Source organism: Chiloscyllium plagiosum, unplaced genomic scaffold (assembly GCF_037043375.1).
Source record: "Chiloscyllium plagiosum isolate Xiang-an unplaced genomic scaffold, Cpla_swu_hap1 HiC_scaffold_30, whole genome shotgun sequence".
In the NCBI taxonomy this organism is placed as follows: domain Eukaryota; kingdom Metazoa; phylum Chordata; class Chondrichthyes; order Orectolobiformes; family Hemiscylliidae; genus Chiloscyllium; species Chiloscyllium plagiosum.
In genome coordinates this window covers 24,478,576-24,500,541 of record NW_028270168.1, presented here as the reverse complement: position 1 = coordinate 24,500,541, position 21,966 = coordinate 24,478,576, and the positions used below count along the sequence as shown (strand labels likewise).

The 21,966-nt window shown below is 41.4% G+C and overlaps 1 protein-coding gene across 12 annotated transcripts in view; it reads right to left on the bottom strand.

Moving 5' to 3' along the window:
• Window positions 1-7,165: 7,165 nt before the first annotated feature.
• LOC122563627 (fatty acid-binding protein, brain-like) overlaps window positions 7,166-21,966 on the bottom strand; it is a 173,172-nt gene continuing 158,371 nt past the window's right edge. For 6 of the 12 annotated variants that reach the window (XM_043717608.2, XM_043717603.2, XM_087976807.1 and 3 more), the window contains 2 exons: window positions 12,915-12,965; window positions 7,166-10,099 (listed from right to left, as the gene is read on the bottom strand). In XM_043717608.2, coding sequence (XP_043573543.2) covers window positions 9,983-10,099; window positions 12,915-12,965 — 168 coding nt within the window. In that variant the 3' untranslated portion in view covers window positions 7,166-9,982. Of the gene's footprint in view, window positions 10,100-12,811; window positions 12,966-21,155; window positions 21,219-21,966 lie in introns of those variants that run through there. The other 6 variants (XM_043717604.2, XM_043717609.2, XM_087976810.1 and 3 more) reach the window with 5 other exon arrangements.

Here is a 21,966-nt window from a genome sequence, read left to right as displayed (position 1 = left end):
CAGAACTTCTCCAAAGGGGAATAGACAGCACCTTACAAACTCATGACAACTTCCATCTGGAAGAACAGGAATGGCATCACCACCTGCAAGTTCACTTCCAAGCCATTCATCATTTTAACTTGGAAATATATCACCATTCCTTTTATGTTGCTGTGTCAAAAATCATAGATTTCCCTCTTTAATGGTGTTGTGGGTCTACCTATTCGACTTTTCTGTTTCCAGTTCTGGGAATAGACGGTCCACCAATATCTAATACAGGCTCACCAACCCCCACCTTGACTACACCTCTTCACAATGTACTTCTTGCAAGGATTCTATTCCCATTCTCTCTGTTTCTCTAACTTTGTCACAACTAAAAATCACACAACACTGTGATTTGTCACAACTGTTCTGATGATGCTACCTTCCTCTGTGCTGCCTCCAACATGATCTCCTTTATCCTCAATCCAAGATTTCCCACTCCTGGGGGAGACAGCGCCCTCAGCCATGTCCAACTCATTTCCCGTACTTCTACCCCTGATCTCTCCCTCTCCTTCAGAGAATAATAATAGGGTTCTCCTTGTCCTGCCCTCCTTCAATGTGACTAGCGTCCAAATTGAAAACATCATTTTCCACCATTTCTGCCAATTGCAGCATAATGCCATCATCAAATATGACTTCCCCTCCATTCCACTCAGCAGACCATAATTCCCTCGTCCATTCATCATCAATCCTCCCATTTCCTCATTTTCCCAAGGCACCTTCCCATGCAATTGCAGAAGATGCAACACTTGTCAGTTTACCCCCATCCTCTTTACAGGCCAAGGCCCCAGACACACCTTCAGGGGAAGCAGTGTTTTACTTGCACTTTGGTCAATCTGGTTTACTGTATTTGCTGCTCACAAAGTGGTCTTCTTTACATTGATGAGACCAAGCTCAGATTGGGTAGCTGTTTTGCAAAACATCTCCACTCTATCCATAGGAATGACCCCAACCTTCCATTTTCTTGCCATTCCAATATGTTGCCTTGATCCCATGCTAACATTTCTATCCTGACCTGCTGAACATTCCACTGAAGCTTCCACACAATGCAAGCTTAAGGAACACCTCATTTTCTCTATAGACATTTTACAGCCTCCAGGATTCAATGTTGAATGTCACCACATCAAAGCCTGACTTTTTGATATTTGTCTTTCCTTACATTCTTCTGCTCCACCAACAGGCTTGCCTGCTTTCTGTCTTGTACAGTTTTCTTTCAGCTGAGAGGACTCATTTTCCACCTTCTACTTCTTGATTTTTCACCCATTTCACTCCTCTACTTCTCTTTTACCCTAGTTAACAACTCCTTTGCCTTTTACACTACATGTCCACACCACCCCTTGCCTCTGTCAAACGTATAAAAAACACCACCATTTTCCAACCCCTTTCAGCTCTGAAAAAGTCATAATGGACTCAAAAATGTTCTCTCTCTCCAAGAATGCTACCTGTCTTCAGTTTCTCCAACATTGTCTGCTTTTGTTTTGATTTCCAGCATCCACAGTATGTTGCTTTCATTTGAATTAACAACACAATGGTTTACAAATTCTATTAATTGTAGGTTAGTAGCCCATTGAGGATGGAGCCCTACTATTTTAAAAAATGATCTTTAAGAAGTTTACTATTGAGGATGAAAGTGATGAGATACATTAACATTGGGTGTGTAACAGATGGAGTATGCAGTTTTTGTTGTATTTAGTTGAAGATGTCATTTCAGCCAGCATGAATAGATGTGGATTCTGGAATTGAAAAGTCACTAATTTGAATGCATACTTTGATACATTAGCAGAGGTAAATATCCATGTTCTACCTTCAAGTATATGGAAATTTAGAAAGTTTGGCTTATAAAACACTGATGTTAACCACATACACTCTGCCAAATCAGGCCCCAGTGGTAATTCAATCAAGCAGCTGCTTATGAAATTGAGGAAGAATTCTGGACCGGACTCCTAAAAAGAAAACATTGTAATACTCAATCTGTAATTATTTTAAGGAAAACATTATAAAAAGTTATTACAAACATTGTCTCCTGAATCCCTTTCATCCTTTTGCATCAACTATTGCTGAATGCAGTTTAATAAATTTTGATATATGGCTCCTCTAATCTTGATAGTGTCTTGGATAGTTTGCCACAGGCAAAAGAATCAGATAAACCTTTGGTGTCCAGGTAAAGAATAATTAAAAATCAGAGTGAATTAGCAACCGTAGCTCATCTCACTTTCTCCAAGTGGATGTGTGGCTTTGGATACTCACGCAGGTCCCAGCTATCCCTGCTGCTTTGTGGGGTATGTGGAACATCCCTTGTACCAGTCCAACTTGGACCCTCACACACAAATCTTTCTCCAATACATTAGTGATATCATTAGTCCTGCTTCCTGCTCTTATCTAGAATTGGAAAAGCTATTCAATTTTGCTTCAATTTTCCATACTGCTCTCAACTTTATGTGGTCCATATCCTTCCTTGATTTCTCGGTTTCCATTTTTGGGATGCATTGTCCATCAACATCCATTACAAGCTCACCAAAAACCACAGTAACCTTGATTAACCTAACACCCAATTTTCTACAAGGATTCTATTCCATTCTCCCAGTTTCTCGATCTTTGTCTCATCTATTCTGATTATGCCAACATCCACTCATCTGTCTCTAACATGCCTTTTTACTATAACCAAGGAGTCTCCCCTACTGTGATTGACAGAGCCCTCAGCCATAATCCAACCTGTATCCCACATTTCTGCCCTCACTCTTTCCCTTCCTTTGCAGAATACTAATAGCATTTCCTTCTCATTTTCCTCCCAACCAGTCTCCTCATTCAAAGGATTGACCTCCTCTATTTCCACCACTAGTACAAGGCCATCCTGAAACATATCTTCCCCTTCTTTCCACTGTCAGCATTCCAGAGGGACTTTTTCCCTGTGACATTCTGGTACAGACCTTATAATTTACTGTCCCATGGCACCTTCCCATGCAACCGCAGAAGATATAACACTTGCCCATTCATCTCCACTCTTCATATTGTCCAATGCCACAAACTTATCTTTCAGATGATTTTACTTCCCCTTTGATCGATCTAGTCCCTGTTGGTCACTACTAGGTGACCACTTTGTGGAACACCTTTGCTCAGTCTTTAGGAATAACACTGTCCTTTCAGTTTTTTGTCATTTCAATAATTCCTCTTACTCTCATGCCACACATTTCTGTCCTGGGCCTGATGCAATATTCCACTGAAGCACAGCACCATCTTGAGGTACAATACCTCATTTACAGATTTGGCACTTTACCATCTTCAGGAGTCAATGTTGAATCTGATAACTTCAAACCATGACCTCATGATGTTTGCCCCCCAGCTTTCTTCCATTCTCCTCCTACTGCACGCTCCCGTCCAACCCATTTTCAGTTTTCCCTCAATCAAGAAGACTCATTTTTACCCTACAACATATTGCATTAGACCCATTTCACATCTCCATTTCTCCTTCACTCCGATTAGCAAACCCCTTTATCTTTCACAGGGCTTCCATACAACTGATCCCTTCATCCCTCCTCTGCCTCTGTCAAAAGTATTAAACACAACATTTTCCAACCTTTTTCAGTTCTGAAGTCATATCAGATTCAAAATGTTAACTTTGTTTCTCTTCATAGATGCTGTCAGACCGGGGTTTTTCCAGCATTTTTAGTATTTGTTCCAGATTTCCAGCTTCCGCGGTATGTTGTATTCATTTGAATTAGCAACTTTATGGTTCCAAAAATTTTATTCATTAGTTATAGGTTAGTGATCAATTAATGGTGTTGCCCTAATATCTAAGAATTTTTGCCATTCAGAATGAAAGTGAGTTCACGAGATGCCCTACCATGTGGCAAGTAAAAGTGGAGGATGTAGTTTATGTGGTCTAGTGTATTTGGTTAAGATGCATTATCAGCCAATTTACTGCCATAAATATCATGGTGAGTAGATGTAGGTTCAGGGATGGAAAACTCACTAATTTGAATGCATACTTTCAGATTCTCATCAATAGAGGTAAATATCCATGTACTGCCCTCAAGGAGGATAGTACAAAAATATAAGATCGTTTTTATTTTGACCCACCAGGAACACCACTGAAGTTGAGTGTTGTTTTTCCCAGACTTGTACAAAATGTTAATTTTTTTTAAAGCACACATACGTCGCAATTTACAGTCGGTTTTGATATAACGTAAAAGTTCCGTTCTCATGTGAAGTTGCGTTACAGGAGAATCACACAATAGCCGCGCCATTTAAAGTAATGGAGCCAAAATTGTGTTATATCCAATACAGGTAAAAAAAAGTCCGCATTCTACAAATAACTGTCTAAATTCTTCAATCAGATTAAAGCTAATTCACATTAACCAAACTTTAAAAATAATACATACTGTAATACTCCATCTGCAGTTGTGGTACTAATTTTGAGAAAAGTGTTATAAAAAGTTATTACAACCATTGTCTCCTACTTTCATTTAATCCTTTTGTATCAAGTATTGTTGAATGAAGTTTATAGATTCCTATTTTTATCTCTTGCGATCTTGATACAATGCATTATCTGGGCCGACATGGCTCCTATTGTTAAAGTTCACTTGAGAATGTAACTTTAAAATAAGTCCTGCGATTTACATATGAAAGAACTGAAACCAACATGGTCATTCTAAAAGATGAGAAACTTAACAAACAATCCATGTCTTTTTCAATATATAATTTCAGTTATATCACACTCTAAACTTTTGCTATAAAGTCTGTCTTACGATCTTATACTCCACAACCAACTGATGAATGAGCAGCGCTCCGAAAGCTGGTGCTTCCAAACAAACCTGTTGGGACTATAACCTGGTGTTGTATGATTTTTAACTGAAGTTTAGATTTCAGCCCAGTGAAGGTACATAATAGGATTACTTGTGTGCCAAACAGCTCAAGCAATAAGTGATAGAAAGAGCTAATTGATTCCACAACCAATAGATTGCATTTAAAGTCTGCAGTCTTGCTACATCTAGTGGTGAATGGTGGTCGACAATTAAACAACTTACTGGAGGAGGAGGCTCCACAAACATCCTTATTCTCAATCAGGGGTGATTCCAGCACATTAATGCAAAATTGAAGGCTGAAGCGCTTACAACAACCTTTAGCCAGAAATATCAAGTGGATAATCCATCTTGGCGTTCTCGATAGGGCCTCAACATCATAGATGCCAGTCTTTAGCTAATGTGATTCTTTCATGTTATATCTAGAAACGGCTGTCGGCATTAGATACTGCAATGGCTAATGGGCCATGAAAACAAGTCTACAGTACTATTGTCAGAACATGTAGAGAAATTACTGTCTTCTCAGTTTCCAGTGGTTTCAGTTATTTCTAGATATCATGTGGAGTGAAATGAATTGGCTGAAGACTGACATTGTGATGTTGAGGACCTTGCGAACAAAGAGAGAATGATCATTTACCCAAAACGTCTGGCTGAAGATGGTCGCAAATGGTTTAACTTTGTCCCTCATATTGATGTGCTGGAGATTATGGTTTGGCTAATTAAATCTTCGAAGGATTGCTTCTGGCACCGTTTTGTATGAGCTTGCTGGATTCTCAATCGCCATAAGGTAGATTGGCTGCCCCCCCATTCCTCTTTTTAGGTTGGGATTTAGAGGATCAGCTTTGCAGTGGAGGAAAATCACGAGGTAGTCAAACAAGAAGAGGTTAAACAAGATGAAGTTTGATGCATGATAGCAATTAGATATTGTTGAAACTTTATTGCTGGAACAGCACAGCAGGTCAGGCAGCATCCAGGGAACAGGAGATTCGACGTTTCGGGCACAGGCCCTTCTTCAGGAATGAGCAGAGAGTGTTCAGCAGGAGAAGATAAAAGGTAGGGAGGAGGGACTTGGAGGAGGGGCGTTGGAAATGTGATAGGTGGAAAGAGGTCAAGGTGAGGGTGATAGGTCGGAGTAGGATGGAGGCGGAGAGGTCAAGAAGAAGACTGCAGGTCAGGAAGGCGGTGCCGGGCTGGAGGGATTCGGCTGAGACAAGGTGGGGGGAGGGGGGATGAAGAAACTGGTGAAGTCCAAGTTCATCCCCTGTGGTTGGAGGGTTCCCAGTCGGAAGATAAGACGCTCCTCCTCCGACCGTCGCGTTGTTGTGGTTTGGCGGTGGATGAGTCCAATGACCTGCATATCCTCGGTGGAGTGGGAGGGGGAGTTGAAATGCTGTGCTACAGGGTGGTTGGGTTGGTTCGTCCGGGTGGCCCAGAGGTGCTCTCTGAATCGCTCCGCAAGTAGGCGGCCTGTCTCCCCAATATAGAGGAGGCCACACCGGCTGCAGTAGATGATGTGGGTGGAGGTGCAGGTGAATCTGTGGCGGATATGGAAGTTTCCTTTGGGGCCTTGGAGAGAAGTGAGGGGGGAGGTGTGGGCGCAAGTGTTGCACCTCCTGCGGTTGCAAGGGAAGGTGCCGGGAGTGGAGGTTGGGTCGGTGGGGGGTGTGGATCTGACAAGGGAGTCGCGGAGGGAGTGGTCTCTACGGAAAGCTGATAGGGGAGGGGAGGGAAATATATCCTTGGTGCTGGGGTCTGTTTGGAGGTGGCGGAAGTGACGGCGGATGATGCGCTGTACATGGAGATTGGTGGGGTGGTAGGTGAGGACCAGTGGGGTTCTGTCCTGGTGGCGGTTGGAGGGGCGGGGCTCAAGGGCGGAGGAGCGGGAAGTGGAGGAGATGCGGTGGAGGGCACCGTCGACCACGTCGGGGGGGAAATTGCGGTCCTTGAAGAAGGAGGCCATCTGTGTTGTACGTATTTTGAACTGGTCCTCCTGGGAGCAGATGCGGCGGAGACGAAGGAATTGGGAGAATGGGATGGCGTTTTTACAGGGGGCAGGATGGGAGGTGGTGTAGTCCAGGTAGCTGTGGGAGTCGGTTGGTTTGTAGTAGATTTCTCCTCAGCAATTAGATATTATTGAGCTTAGATATGGTCTGTTCCTTGTTGGATCTTTTAGCTTTGTCTACTGGTCTGATCAAGTCTGGAGACGTGAATAAATTCTATTCTTTTTACTCCTTAGGATAGTATACAAAGTTTAAAGGTTTAAAAAGGTGTTCAACATTCATGTGAACATGTGTAAAACTGTGAAGAACTAAGCTAGTCAGATCTCGAGGTAATCAAATTAAGGAGTTAATTTTATTATAAACTCACTCAATAGAAGTACAAACATTAGAAAAAGATGAAACCTGTCTTGAGTTCCATGATGGGCCCACCACAAACATTCATGCATGCATAAAAACAGAACACAGTAAAAGGTGAGAGATGCTAAGTAGAATTGATAAGAAATAAGTTCCCTTGGATGTAGTTATACTGAGTAGATTTCCACAGTTTAAAAGATCTTTCACTCCACGTTCTCCTTCACAGCGAATCACATTTCCAAAACTGAGTATGCCACTTGCAAAGGCAGAGAGAGAGAATCCTTCTTTTTGATGCTGCTGAATGTTACTGTTTCTGGTCATAAAAAACAGATGATTATAATTCTGGAATCTCACATGACGGGGTTTGATGTTGGCCCAAATAGAGACAATTTATTTTTAACAAAGAGTTTTGGTAGTCCTTGGGCAGAATTCCCCTATTATGCTTTTACATAGATAGTGACATTTCAATCCTCTATGAATAATGAGTTTTGGGGGATGGCACAGTGGCTCAGTGTTTACCACTGCTGCCTCACATCACCAGGACTGGAATTCAATTCCAGCCCCGGGCAACTGTCTGTGTGGGGTTTGCACATTCTCTCCATGTCTGCATGGGTTTCGTTCAGGTTCTCCAGGGTTTCCTCTCACAATCCAAATTGGTTGTGCTAAATTAGTGAATTGGTCATGCTTAATTGCCCATAGTGTTCACGGATGTAAATATAGTGGAATGGATTTGGATGGGATACTCTGGAGGGTCGGTATGGCCTTGTTGGGCCGATGGGCCTGTTTCCACACAGTAGGGATTCTAATTCTAATCTTTGTTCCAGTTATTCTTCTACTCAAGAAGTCTCATCCCAGGGACACTTAAAGGTCTCGCTGTTAGTGTAAATTCAAATGCTGAGTTTTAATGTCGATGTAATTATTCCTAGATAAGCTTTTCAGCTGATTGTGCTGTTGACTTCTAGTATATCATTATCATGTGGGAACTTGGGTTTGAAAGGAGCAGAAAAACAGATTTTAGTTTTTAACTCTATGAAGGTGACTTTCACAAAGATCAAAAAATGGTTTTGTGCAGTAAAATTACAAAGGAAAAAATAACAAGGCTGACATATTTAGTCCACCTTCTACGCTAGAAGCAAAACAGATAGATCCTGAATTGTCAGAAATACATCAGTCTACTCAGAAATTTAATCCAAACTAATAACCTGAATGCTATTCTTTAAAAGATAAATGTAGAAGTGGAGACCACCCTAGAAACCAGCTGATGATGAATGAGACAGCAGTCCATCAGATAAAACATAGAACAATACAGCGCAGGACAGGCCATTCGGCCCTCAATGTTGCACCGACCTGTGAACTAATCTAAGCTCACCCCCCTAACTATCCCATCATCATTCATATGCTTATTCAAGGACTGTTTAAATGCCCCTAATGTGGCCGAGTTAACTACATTGGCAGGCAGGGCATTCCACACCCTTACCACTCTCTGATTAAAGAACCTGACATCTGTCTAAAATCTATTTGTAATTATGCCCCCTCGTACAAGCTGACGTCATCATCCTAGGAAAAAGACTTTCACTGTCCACCCTATCTAATCCTCTGATCATCTTGTATGTCTCTATCAAATCCCCTCTTCGCCTTCTTCTTTCCAATGAGAACAGACCCAAGTCTCTCAGTCTTTCCTCTTAAGACCTTTCCTCCAGACCAGGCAACATCCTGATAAATCTCTGCACCTTTTCCAATGCTTCCACATCCTTCCTGTAATGGGGTGACCAGAACTGTATACAATATTCCAAGTGTGGCCGCGCTAGCGTTTTGTACAGTATGGCTCCGGAACTCAATATTTCTACCAATAAAACCTAACATAGTGTGTGCCTTTTTAACAGCACTATCAATCTGGATGGCAACTTTCAGTGATCTAAGAATCTTTCCATTGATCCAGTATTCTGCCTTCTTGTTATTCTTCCCAAAGTGAATAACCTCACATTTATCTGCATTGAACTCCATTTGCCACCTCTCAGCCCAATTCTGCAGTATATCCAAGTCCCCCTGCAACATTCTTCCTCACTGTCCACTACTCCACCAACTTTAGTGTCATCTGCAAACTTACTAGCCAATCCACCTATGCCTGTGTTTAAGTCATTTATAAAAACAGCCGACTATGTGGAATCTTATCAAATGCTTTACTGAAGTCCATGAACACCACGTTAACTGCCCTACCCTCATCCACATGCTTGGCCACCTTCTCAACAAACTCAATGAGATTTGTGAGACGTGACCTATCCTCCATTTGTTTTTCAGCAGCAGCAGCACGAAGGGTGGGAGCTTGGACCGGGGAGTCACTGATTTGAGTCTTTACATCTGACATCGGAGAGCAGAAGTTTCTGGGAAAGGAGGGACTTTTTTATTTCCCTCCAGCTATATAAGTGACTGTTTTCTAAACTCAAGACCTTATCTTTGTATGGCCGCCCACCCAACCACCTCCTATAACCTTAAACACCAGGGACACATAATTAAGCTTCTCTTGTTTACATTCTGATAAGAGACATGCAAGGATGGAAGTGCAGGAAGAGGGATGTTCTTCCTGCATGATGTTTGAGGTGAGGGACACCATTAGTGTCCCATCCAAGTACATCTGCGGGAAGTGCACCCAAGTCTCGCTCCTCCAAGACCGCATTAGAGAACTGAGCAGGAGCTGGATGAACTTTGGGTCATTCGGGAGGCAGAGGCTGTGATAGATAAGAGTTACAGGGAAATGGTTACTCCTAGGCACGAAGAAAGCTGGGTAACTGCTCAAAGGAGAAAAAACAGTCAATGCAGGGATCTCCTGTGGTCATTCCCCTGAAAAACAAGTGTACCGTTTTGGATACTGTGGGGGGGATGACTTACCAGGGGCATGCAGTGGAGTGCAGGTCTCTGGCACAAAGTCTGTCCATGTTGCGCAGAAGAGAAGGAGGTAAAAGAGGAGACGGTTAGTCTTTGGGGACTCAATAGTTCAAGGTTCAGATAGAAGGTTTGTTGGGAATGAATTGGACTCATGGTTGGTGTGTTGCCTCCCAGGTGCCAGGGTCCGTAATGTCTCAGATCGTATCTTTTGGCTCCTGAAGGGAAAAGGTGACCAGTCCCAAGTCATGGTCTACGTAGATACCAACGACATAGGTAGGAAGAGGGATATGGAAGTAAGGCAGGAGCTAGGGTGGAAGCTGAGAGCTAGAACAAACAGAGTTGTTACCAGTGTCACGAGATAGCGAGGTGAGGAACAGGGAAGAGATATCAGCTGAACATGTGGCTGCAGGGATGGTGCAGGAGAAAGGGTTTCAGCTATATTGATAATTGGGGTTAATTCTGTGGTAGGTGGGACCTCTACAAATGGGACGGTCTTCACTTGAATGAGAGGGGTACTAATATTCTGGTGGGAAATTTACTGGTGCTACTCGGGTGGGTTTAAACTAGCTCAGCAGGGGAATGGGAACCTGAGGTATAGTTCCAGTGCACAGAAGGATGAGAGTAGGGATGGAATGGACAGGATTTCATGGTCACAGGAATGTGCTGGCAGCTGGTGTGAAGTGTGTCTACTTCAACGCCAGAAGTATCCGAAATAAGGTAGGTGAGCTTGCAGCATGGATAGGTACCTGGGACTTCGATGTTGTGACCATTTCAGAGACATAAGTAGAGCAGGGTCAGGAATGGACGTTGCAAGTTCCAGGGTTTAGATCTTTCATTAAGAACAGGGAAGGTGGTAAAAAAGGGGGAGGTATGGCCTTGTTAATCAAGGACAGTATAACAGTGGCTGAAAGAACTTTGATGAGCACTCGTCTACTGAGGTGGTATGGGCTGAGGTTAGAAGCAGGAGAGAAGGTCACACTGCTGGGGATTTTTTATAGGCCTCTGCAGAGTTTCAGGGATGTGGAGGAGAGGATTGGCAAAATGATTCCGGGGAGGAGTGAAAGGAACAGGGTGTCATTATGGGGGACTTTAACATCCCCAACATTGACTGGAAATGTTATCAATTCAAGATGGTATTGGAAAGTTTTGAGTGGCTCACGAAATTCCAGTAATAAAGGTTATAAAGTTATTTTGGGCATTGGAGTTGAGACAGTTCTTCCAAGAAACATAAGACTTAAATGATTTGATTAGCCATATGGGGAATTAGTTACTAAAGTTTTCAAAGTTGAGCTTCATGTTATGGAAACTAGTCGTAAGCAGCCATTAAGCAGGTTGAGTTCAGATGGGCAGTTTTTTTTAGTTTGTACATATTCCCAGGCTGTGAAAATTGGAAAGAAGTCTTCATGTAATCAGAACCAAAAAGAAAGCTTAAGTTTCTTCAACAGTCCAAGAAGAAAGGCTGACAAGTTAACTGAGTAATAAATTAGAAAGTTAAGACAGGAGTGATATTTCACTGTAACTGAATGACTTAAGACTGAATATTACACTTTGCTATTTATGTTAACATCTTCCTAAATTGTACTGTACATTGAGCTTTGCTTTTTGTTTCTTGTGTGCAATATATTTATATTCTTTTGTTTAAAAAAAGTTAGCATCATGTAACAATGCTCTGTGAGCTGGCCGCCATGGTAAGCAAACTGCAAAAAGAAAACTTATGATCTATCAAGCCAGGCTTCATTCTTAGATCTGACTTATTCACAGAATCACAGAATTGTTACAGTGCAGAAGGAGGCCATTTGACCCGACTTGTTTAGTATTACCATCAGCTGGGATCTGAGTAGTGTGGTAGACAATTTCTACACTTGTGTACAAGTGCTTTATTATTTTTTAAATTGTTTTTAAATTATCTCAATTTTAGCAAAGTCCTCAGATATTAGAAAGGAGCAAAGTGGACTGTGTTGCTGTTTTCATTTGTGGTATCCATGTCAAAGCTGTATAGTTGAACTGGTTTTGTTCCTTTCTTTAGACTTCAGAGAGGTTTAATAAAACTGAGAGATTTGCTTGGTCATTTCAAAGGGCAGTTACAAGTCAACATTGCCATGGATCTGAAGTCACATGTAGGCCAGAGCAGACAAGGATGGTAGGTCTTCCCTGAAAGGCACTGATAAATGGTTTTTATCGTAAGGTTTTTGTGACAGGCATTAATCTATCTCTTAATTCAAGCTATAGTAACTGAATTCAAATTCCACAGAGCAAAGAATTTGACATTTTTTTGGAGGTTAAAATGCAGGTTACAAGCTCAATGTGTAATTGAACATGGTTAATGTTGTTGCACTTTGATTTAGCTTCTTGGCTGCTGTGCTTCCAATATGCTTACAATACATACATGCTGACATTCATAAAAATATTTAATTTCATCATTAAAAAATATAATTTTGTGCACCCCATATACAAGGTCAAAATAAGTCCTCATAGTAGTAATCCTACAATTAGATTGCAATTTTTAGCATTTTATTTTTAAAAGGTGTCCTATTGCTATGCCTAGGGTCAGTACTGACGATTCTGAGGTTTAAACCACTTAAGATTAAGAATAAACAAATTGGGAGAGGACAAGAACAATTTATATACAATCTGTTGGCAGGATTGTTGAACCTTTTGCTATTTCATAGCACACACCACAAAAGGTCCATGACAAAGGTCACATTTAAGAAAAATTAAATTCCCTTCATAATTCACAATAAACTATCACTGGTATAGTATTGGGACATCCGGATGGTAATTTATTTTTAGGCAAAGTTATTACATAAGGAGGTTCATCTAACAGCATAGTAATATGAAGAAAGGAGTTTTTTCATACAAGTTCTCTCTCATATGTGCGAACAGAAACCACGTCATTTAGGGTAAGAGTCTAGAAAAAAGAAAACAATGCAATCTGTTAGAAAACAATATTTGCTAAGTAGAGTGCGCAAACTTCAGTTTAAATGCAAAATTATAAGAAGATGCATTTCCTTATGACATCAGTTTTGCCCTGTCAATTCAGTTAAATGACATGAGCCAACAAACTAAAACTGGCCTGATTGGGCTGTCAATGGGCAGTCCCAATTGCAGCATACCAAATGGATAATACAAGAAATAGACATTTTCATTAAATTTATTCACAGGATCTAGGTGTCACTTGTTATTGCCCATCCCTAATTGTCCTACAGATGATAGTGGTCTGCCTCCATGACGTTGTACAGTCCTTGAGGTGTAGGTATATCCAATGTGCTGTTAGGTAGGCAGTACCCAAAAGTTTGATCCTGCAACAATGAAGTAGCAATTACATAGTTCCAAGTTATTGTGGGAGATGGCTTGGACGTGAACTTACAAGTGATCATGTTCACATGCATCTGCTGCTCTTGACCTTCCTGTTTGTATAAGTCGTAGGTTTGATTGGTGCTGTCTGAGAAGCATGGGTGAGTTGCTGCAGTGAATGTTGAAGGTGGTAGATATGGTGGCAATTGAATGGGCTGTTTTGTCCTGGATTGTGTAGAGATTCTTTGGTCTTTTCTCAATAGCATTCATCCAAGAATGCCATAACACTATAAAGCATAGGAGCAGAAGTAGGTCATTCAGCTCATCGGGTCTGCTTAATATTTAATGAAATCTTGGCTAATCTGATAATCTTCAATTCCACTATCCTGCCTTTTCCCCATAATGCTTGATTCCCTTACTGAATTAAAAATCTGTCAAACTCAGTCTTGAATATACTTAAAGAACCAGCCTCTACACTATTCTTGGTAAAGAATTCCACAGAAAAGAAATTCCTTATCATCTTTGATTTGGAGGTGCTGGTGTTGGAGTGGGGTATACAAAGTTAAAAATCACACAACACCAGGTTATAGTCCACCAGGTATTTTTAGAAGCACAAGATTTCGGAGTGCTACTCCTTCATCAGGTGGTTGTGAAATATAAGATTGTAAGACACAGAACTTATAGCAAAAGTTTGCAGTGTGATGTAACTAAAATTATATATTGAAAAAAACCTGGGTTGTTTGTTATAACTCTCATCTGTTAGAATGACCATGTTGGTTTCAGTTCTTTCATACGTAAATTGCAAAACTTTTTTAAAAGTTACATTCTTAAATGAACTTTAACAATTGGTGTCATGTTGGCCCAGATAATATATTGAAGGTGTGAGCTTCCCTGTGTGAGACTGTCTTTACCACAATGGTCACACTGATTCTAATCTAAAAAACAGATGGCCTCAACCGGGACCTTAGGTTCAATGTCACACTACAGGTGACCCCATTGAACTATACATACACACAGACAGATGCAGACACATAGACACTCCTATGCACACACACACACCCACCCTGGAATGGAAAATTATCCATTTACTGTGAAATTAATTATCCATTTACTATGAATTTAAAAGAGAATGCTTTTCTTCAACTCAATGCTGTACTGAGCTTTGTAAATGATACTTTGATGAAGGTCGTAGTTAGCTTATCTCTGTTTGAATTCTGTAAACATTCGACTCGACCTTGTGATAGTCTAACTCAACGAAAGCTGAAGAACTGTTATGTCTAAGACCAGGGGATGAGAGAATAATAACTTGAGCTTTCCCAGTCTCTGCCCTTGACAGCGTGTTAAGAAACAGTATAAGGCAAGTGTCTGAACAAGGCTCAGTACTCCTTTCTTTGAGGCATCTGGCTTAGTGTAGTGAGTCAATCCTGCAGGATTTAAAATAAAGATCCTTTCTTTGCTTTTACTAATAATTGAGTCAAGTCGATTTAATTTCCACGACACACCCCTACATACATACACAAACTTCTACACACACACACACAGACCCTCTCTCAAGCGCTCACACAAACACACTCATCCTCTCACAGACTTATACACCTTTACACTCACATACACACCCATAACCGCTCCCACCACCCCCCCCCCCACCCGCAACACACATGCACACATACACATATAAGTTTGTGGGGTGAATCTGTACTTGCAGAATTACATTTTACTTTGTTCAAAAACTGCATGAATCCATGTAAGATTCTGTAAATCCCTTTTTTAGATTATAATCAGTCTGACCACTGTGGCACAGATAGTCTCACACAGGGAAGCTCGCACTTTCAATAAATTATCTGGGCCAACATGATACTAATTGTTAAAGTTCACTTGAGAATGTAACTTTTAAAAAAGTGTTGCAATTTACATATGAAAGAACTGAAACCAATATGGTCATTCTAACAGATGAGAGACTAAACAAACAATCCAGGTCTTTTACAACATATAATTTCAGTTACATCACACTATAAACCTTTGCTATAAATTCTGTGCCTTACAATCTTATACTCCACAACCACCTGATGAAGGAACAGCACTCCGAAAGCTAGTGCTTCTATTTAAAACTGTTGGTGTTGTGATTTTTAACCTCATCATCTCTATTTCAAGTGCACAACTCTTTAAAGGTCATTCTAGTATAATATGTCAGTTGTGTTCCTCTGCAACCTCACGCTATAGAAAATAGCTCTATGGAAAACCGCTACAGAAAACCATTCTGTAGAAGATCACTAATACAAAATCGCTACACGCATTCATCAATCGCATTATAGCCAATTTGTGCTGACAAAACATGCGTTATAGCAGGATGACCTGTACTGCAATAATGCCCTCTGGTCCTAGATCTGCCACAAGAGGAAACAACCTTTCCACATCTATCCTATCAAGTCCTCTCAGAATCCTTCCTTCGAAAAGGGACAAAATCTGTTCACAATATTTTAGTATGATCTGATTAGTGCTGTGTGTAGTTTTAGTAAGACCTCTCGATTTTTATAATACATTCCCTTCGAAATAAAGGCTAACCTTCCATTTGTCTTCTCTATTACCTGGTGAACATGTATGCTAGATTTATGTATGAAGACTCTCAAATCCCTCTGTTCTGCAGCTCTCTGCATTCTTTCTCCATTTAAATGATATTCAGTGCCCCTCATCTCCCTGCCAAAGTGCATTATCTCACATTTTCCCATAATATATTCCACCTGCTGGGTATTTGTCCATTTGCTTAAGCTGTTTGTTCAAAATTTCTGCAATATTTTGTTTCAACCATTTAGTTTCCCATTTATTTTTGTATGTCATTTGCAAAACTGGTTATAATAATTAACTTGTATCCTTCAAGTATTCTTATAACTATGGTCCCAGCACTAATCCCTGCAGCATCCATGAGTTACAGGTTGCCCTTCTGAAAATGCTTTTTTTTATCCCAACTCTCTGCCTTTTATTAGTTAGCCAATCCTCTATTTGTGCTAATGTACTTACCTCCAACACCATGAGCTTCTTTCTTTTCAATTAGCTTAACGGTACCTTATTGAACACCTTCTGAAAATCCAAGTATAATATATTCAGTGCTTCCTCTCTATCTATTCTGCTTGTTACCTCATCAAAGAATTCTGACATAATTCTGGTTGTATAATTCTAAGATTTCTAAAGAATGTTCCATCGCATTTCTGATTTATAGATGGTGGAGTAGCATCAGAGGGATAGGTGATGAGTTAGTCACCATAGAACTCCCAGCACTTGACCTACTTACAGTATTAATTTGTCTAGTCTGGTTCTGTTTCTGGGTAAAGGTAAGTTCATGAATATTGGTAGTGGTGAACTGAGTAGTAATACCATTAAATATCTAGGGAGAAGACTATTTCCTCATCTGGTGAAGGATATAGCCTGACACATAGACAGCACAAATGTTACATCACTTATCAGCTAAAGACTTGATATTGTCCAGGTCTTGTTGGATATGAATACCGGCTACTTCAGTATCCAGGGGTGGTGGATAATGCCAAGCATATTTGCTAAAGATTGTACAAAGCCTTACTTCTAACCTTCATATGGCAGAAAGTTTTGAAATGATCTTCTCTGTCTACTGCATGCTGCTTCTATTGTTTGGCGTGTAAGTAATAGAACAATACAGCGTAGAACAGGCCCTTCGGCCCTTGATGTTGCACCGACCTGTGAAATAATCTAAGCCCAACCCCAACACTATCCCATCATCATTCATATGCTTATCCATGGACTGTTTAAATTCCCTAATGTGGCCGAGTTAACTACATTGGCAGGCAGGGCATTCCACACTCCTACCACTCTGAGTAAAGAACCTGCCTCTGACATCTGTCTTAAATCTATCACCCATCAATTTGCAGCTATGCCCTCTCATACAAGCCGGCGTCATCATCCTAGGAAGAAGACTCTCACTGTCCGCCCTATCTAATCCTCTGATCGTCTTCTATGTCTCTATTAAATCCCCACCTCGCCTTCATCTCTCCAATGAAAACAGGCCCAAGTCCCTCAGCCTTTCCTTTTAAGACCTTCCCTCCACACCAGGCAACATCCTGGTAAATCTCCTCTGCACCTTTTCCAATGCTTCCACATCCTTCCTGTAATGGGGTGTCCAGAACTGTACACAATATTCCAAGTGAGGCCACACTAGCGTTTTATATAGTTTCAGCATGACATCACGGCTCTGGAACTCAATCCCTCTACCAATAAAACCTAACATACCGTATGCCTTCTTAACAGCACAATCAACCTGGGTGGCAACATTCAGGGATCTGTGTACATTGACACCAAGATCCCTCTGCACATCCACACTACCAAGAACTTTTCCATTGACCCAGTGTTCTGCCTTCCTGTTATGGTTCCCAAAGTGAATCACCTCACATTTATCTGCATTGAAATTTGCCAACTCTCAGCCCAATTCTGCAGTTTATCCAAGTCCCCCTGCAACATTTTTACACAGTCTCCACCACTCCATTGACTTTAGTGTCATCTGCAAACTTACTAACCCATCCACCTATGCCTGCATCCAAATCATTTGTAAAAATGACAAACAGCAGTGGTCCCAAAACAGATCATTATGGCACACCACTAGTAAAACTGGATTCCAGGCTTAATATTTTCCATCAACCACCACTCGCTGCCTTCTTACAGAAAGCCAGTTTCTAATCCAAAATGCTAAATCACCCTCAATCCCACGCTTCCGCATTTTCTCCAAAAGCCTACCATGTGGAACCTGATCAAAGGCTTTACTGGAGTCCATGTACATCACATCAATCGGCCTACCCTCATCCACATGCTTGGTCAGCTTCTGAAAAAACTCAATGAGGTTTGTGATACATGACTTGCCCTTGATGAAACCATGTTAACTATCTCCGATCAAATTGTTGCTTGCTGGATGATTATAAATCCTATTTCTTATAGTCCTATGCAAAACTTTTCCCACAACAAACATAATTACCTGGGTCATCCCTACTATCCTTCTTGAACAAGGGCACAACATTTGCAATCCTCCAGTCCTCTAGTATTAAACCTGTAGACAATGACTTAAAGATCAAGGCCAAAGGTTCCGCCCTAGCTTCCCAGAGAATCCTCAGATAAATGCCATCCAGCCCAGGGGACTTATCTACTTTCACACATTCTAGAATTGATAATACCTGCTCCTTACTAACCTCAATACTTTCTAGTCTTATAGCCCATATCTCAGTCTTTTCCTCTGCAATATTCTCCTTTTCCTGAGTGAAAACAGATGAGAAATATTCGTTTAGCAACTCTCCGATTTCCACAAGGTCCACACACAACTTCCCACTTCTGTCTTTGACTGGCCCTATTCCTACCCGAGTCATCCTTTTATCCCTCACATACCTATAGAAAGCTTTAGGGTTCTCCTTTATTTTCCCTGCTAAAAACTGCTCATGTCTCCTCCTTGCTCTTCTTAACTCTCTCTTTAAATCCTTCCCAGTTAATCTGTAGCTCTCCATTGTCTCATCTGAACCATCTCATCTCAACGTCACATAAGCCTTCCTCGTCCACTTAACAAGAGATACAATTTCTTTGGTAAACCATGGTTCACTTACCATATCACTTTCTCCCTGCCTGACAGGGACATTCCTATCAAAAACACACAATATCTGTTCCTTAAAGCAGCTCCACATTTTGACTGCCCCATCCCCTGCATTTTGTGATCCCATTCTATGCCTCCCAAGTCTTGCCTAATTGCATTATAATTGCCCTTGCCCCATCTATAACTCTTGCCATGTGGCATGTACCTTTCCCTTTCCATCGCTAAATTAAAGGTAACCGAGTTATGGTCACTCTCTTCAAAGTGCTCACCTATCACTAAATCAAACATCTGGCCTGGTTCATTACCAAGCACCAGATCCAGTGTGGTTTCCCCTCTTGTCAGCCCTTCAACATACTGTATTATGAAACCCTCCTACATACATTAGATAAAAACTGATCCATCTGGCGTACTAGAGTTATAGCCCTTCCAGTCAATGTTGGGGAAGTTAAAGACCCCATAATGACCACCCTGTTCATTTCTCTCCTACCCAGAATTGTTTTGCCAATCCTCTCCTCCACATTCCTGGAACATTGCGGAGGCCTATAAAAAAATCTCCTAGGCAGTGTGACATCTCCTCTCCTGTTTCTAACCTCAGCCCAAATCCACCTCAGTAGACGAGTGCTCGTCAGAAGTTCTTTCAGCCACCGTTATACTGTTCTTGACTAACAAAGCTACACCTTCCCCTCTTTTACCACCTTCCCTGTTCTTAATGAAAGATCTAAACCCTGGAGCTTGCAACATTCATTCCTGACCCTACTCTATCCATGTCTCTGAAATGGCCACAACATCGAAGTCCCAGGTACCTATCCATGCCACAACTTTATCTACCTTATTCCAGATACTCCTGGTGGTGAAGTAGACACACTTCAAACCAGCTTGCTACCTGCCAGCACATTCCTGGGACCATGAAATCCTGTCCATGTCCTCCCAACTCACATACTCCTGTGCACTGGAGGTACACCACAGGTTTCCATTCCCCTGCTGAGCTAGTTTAAACCCACCTGAATAGCACTAGCAAATTTCCCACCCATGATATTCGTACCCTCCTCGTTCAAGTGAAGACGGTCCTGTTTGTAGAGGTCCCACCCAATTATCCATATTTCTGAAAGCGTCCCTCCTGCACCATCCCTGCAGCCACCTGTTTAGCTGATATCGCTCCCTGTTCCTCACTTCGCTATCATGTGGCACGGGTAACAAACCAGAGATAATGACTCTGTTTGTTTTAGCTCTCAGCTTCCACCCTTGCTCTTTGAAATCCTGCCTTACATCCCTATCCCTCTTTCTACCTATGTCGTTGGTACCTATGTGGACCACAACTGGGGCTGGTCACCCTCTCCTTTCAGGACCCCAAAGACACAATCTGAGACATATGAACCCTGGCACCTGGGAGGCAACACATCAATCGCGAGTCTCTTTCGTTCCCAACAAACCTTCTATCTGACCCTCTAACTACTGAGTCCCCAATGACTAACACTCTCCTCCTTTGTCCCCTTCCCTTCTGTGCAACAGGGACAGACTCTGTGCTGGAGATCTGCACCGCAATGCAGTGTTATAGCCTCATCAGATTGACACCTAAATTCTAATTGATGCTGCTCTTGGCATGGCCTCCTGCAATCTTCAGTGAAGCAGGATTGATGCCCTGAATTAGTGGTAATTATATAGTGAAACCAGTATGCAAGGCCATGAAGTTACAGATTATTTTTTTACAATTCTGCTGTTCTCCAGTTTTGTGTTGCTGGATCTTTTTGGATATACCTCATTAAGTGCTGTGTTGACAACATGATGAAGGGTATCCTCAATGTGAAAACATGTACTGTGCGGTGATCACTACTCTCAATACTGTTGTGGGCACATGTATCTGCAACTAGTAGACTGGTGAACATGAAGTCAAGAAGGTTTTTCTATCTTGTTGGCTCCCTCACCATCCATTGCAGGCCCAGTCTAACAGTTATGTCGTTGAGGACTCAGTCAGCTTGTTCAGTACCGGTGCTACTGAGACACGCTTGGTTGTAGACAATGAACTGCCCTATTCAGAGTACACTTCATGTTCTCATCGCTCTCAGGACTTGATCCACTCATCATGAGAAGTATTAAAACATCAGCCAAGGTGGGAGTGAGGTTGTAGGTGGTAAATAGCAGGAGATTTCTTTGCATATGTGTGACCTGATGATAGGAGACTTCACAAGAAATTCCAGAGTAAGTTTTCAGTACCCCAAGAGAAATGCCCTCCGATGTTATTCCCACTGTCCTGTAACTCCACTATCTGTGGTTGGCCTGTGGGAAAAGGACAGGGATAGTGATCATGGTATCTTGGAGATTGTCAGCGTTACGTGCCCTACAGATATTAAGAGAATGAGTTTAAGAACAAAGGGTTTAATAACAGCTTGCTAGGCAATTTCAGAGGGCATTTAAGACTCAACCACACTGCTGTGAGCCTGGAGGCATATCTAAGTTCGGCCAGACCAGGTAAAAACACAGATTTCCTTCCCTAAAAGGTATTAGTAAACCAGTTGAATTTTTATAATAATTGATTCATGGTCATCATTAGACTAGAATTTAAGTTTTATTAATTTAATTCAAAGTTCACTATCTGCCATAATGAGAATTGAACCCATGCCCTCATAGCATTAGCCTGGGTCTCTAGATTATTAGTTCATCGCATTACAAAGTGTCACTGCCTTGCCTGTATATTACCTATGCACCTCAACTGCAGATTAGAATTGAGGAGTATAGAGGCTTATTAAAGAACATTTTAATCTAATTGGTTTATACCTGACCTGGAGAGCAACATTAGGCTCTGCTTCTCATTCTCATTGAGGAGGTGGTGGCATAATAGTGAAGTCACAAGACTAGTAATCCAGAATAACCATGTAATGTTCTAGGGACATGGGCCTGAATCTCACCTTGGCAAATGATGAAAATTGAATAAAATTTTTAAAGAAATCTGGAATTATAATAGCTGGCTAATGGTGGTCATATAACACATGCATGTTGATGATTGTAAAAACCCATCTGGTTCACT